Source organism: Morone saxatilis, unplaced genomic scaffold (assembly GCF_004916995.1).
Source record: "Morone saxatilis isolate NCDOM2014 unplaced genomic scaffold, NCSU_SB_2.0 Contig22, whole genome shotgun sequence".
Lineage (NCBI taxonomy): Eukaryota > Metazoa > Chordata > Actinopteri > Moronidae > Morone > Morone saxatilis.
In genome coordinates, this window is record NW_023339785.1 from 8,531,691 (window position 1) to 8,533,572 (window position 1,882).

The 1,882-nt window shown below is 35.5% G+C and overlaps 1 protein-coding gene across 1 annotated transcript in view; it reads left to right on the forward strand.

Moving 5' to 3' along the window:
• Window positions 1–1,354, forward strand: part of LOC118333574 (F-box/LRR-repeat protein 12-like) — a 3,900-nt gene extending 2,546 nt beyond the window's left edge. Inside the window, exon 4 of the mRNA XM_035669279.1 lies at window positions 60–1,354. Within this exon, the coding sequence (XP_035525172.1) occupies window positions 60–241 (182 nt within the window). The 3' untranslated portion in view covers window positions 242–1,354. The remainder of the gene's footprint in view (window positions 1–59) is intronic.
• The last annotated feature ends 528 nt before the right edge of the window (window positions 1,355–1,882 follow it).

The following is a 1,882-nucleotide window of genomic DNA, read 5'->3' on the forward strand; positions in this document are numbered from 1 at the left end:
GGTGGAGGGGGAGGGTGGTGGTGGTGGAGGAGGAGGAGGAGGAGGTGGTGGAGGTGGAGGTGGTGGAGGAGGAGAAGAGCAGGCCAATGAGGAAGCTGAAGGTGGAGATAACAGCAATGATGAGAACAAGACGCCGGATACGAACGATCCCATTCCAAGTTTGCGTCGCTCTCTGGCTGTCCTGCTGCCATCCTGCACACTAGTTTTCACCAACTGCTCTGTTCAGGTAAATGCGGACTAAATGATGTCTCGTCTAGTGCTATATACAAGTGGTCAACCTGGATAAAACTCTCTTTCACACAGGAAGGCATAAGTCATTTTAAAATAGTGTTATGGATATAATGAATGACTTTAGTTTTTATTTTTGTGTCACGCAACTATGCCCAGCGCACATGGACTTACAAGATAACGAATTCATAGGAGTCAGAGAAACCGTTCAGTACATTTTCACAATCACATATTCAAACATTTACGTCAACTAAATGAAAACATCACTGACCAATCATCTACTGTTCAGTACTGTTAATAAGTGTAAGCTGTGATTAGATAGCCTGCCAGAGGAGAAATACCAGTTCTCTACTGTGCAACTGAAGATTTTGGCCTCTAGATAAGCAAAATGTTACATATTGTTGTTTCATGGCCATACCTTTGTTTAATATGCATATATGTCTTTAATTTTGGTTTTGACAGGATATTTTCAAACCATTTTCTCTTGAACTTCAATAATGTCTTTCTTTTAATGGAGTTTAGTTTTCCCATTAATGAAAACATCATCTTGCCAGTATATATCTTGCTCATGGTATATATTGTCCTATCGTCCAACTGCTTTAATATCTTGTGTTTTCAAGATGAATCAGTGGGCAGACCAAGTTGGCTTCATACTTGATTGCTCACATGAATGCTCACAGAAATAAACACATTTTCAGCATACTGTTTTAAACTCTGTCACAATATAAGACAAAACATTGAACTGTCACTTGGACTGTAAAGACATAAGCAGGTGTTGGCTACAAAGGCAGAGAACTGAAACATAGTTCTGGCAGTGATCCACCTGTTTCCTGTTTCTTCCCTCCTTTTCAACAATGTATACATTCAGAAAATATATCTGTTACAAGCAGGTGTTTTGGTTTTGGTGTTACAGAAGATTGAATCTTTATCAAGTCGCCTGTTTCTTTCCCAGTTTTTTCATATATGATTTATAGAAATGATGAAATAAGAAATAATTGTAGATGTTTGTTTATTGTATTAATAAAGAAAACATGGAAGACCTGTCTATGACATGAACTGTGTTGCATTTAAACCAACCTTCTTTTAAATGAGCAGTTGTTTTGAATAAACTTATTTTGAAAAAAAATTACTCTTCAAGTATCATTTGTCTTTGTTAGTTACGTACATTGTTCTTTTGAAAATGTAATATCTTTATCATCATTAACTTGAATCATTGGAATTGGGGAAAGTTATATATTTAATGATGTTAAATGCTTCACTTTAGTTTATCTTATTCACACATGATCTGCAACAAATGGATATCGTCAGCATTAAAACAATTAGCTCATTAATCAAATAATTGATCCACAAAAAAATAATCACAGCCAAAGTGGATGGTTAGTTATATGTGTATTACTTCATATCATTGTAAATACCTGGGATTTTGGACTGTTTATTAAACAAGCTATTTGAAGATGTCACTTCAGGCGAAGGTGTTTTATTATGTTGTTTGTTATGATCGCTATTTTTGACATTGATTAGAGGCTTGATTAATCACGGAAATAACCATATGTTCTTAGCATGTATCCAGTTGTGAATGCCCAACAATGACATATCTCTGGGGAATGTTCCCATTTATTGGAGAATGATAATGTTACAAACAGAAATATATTAC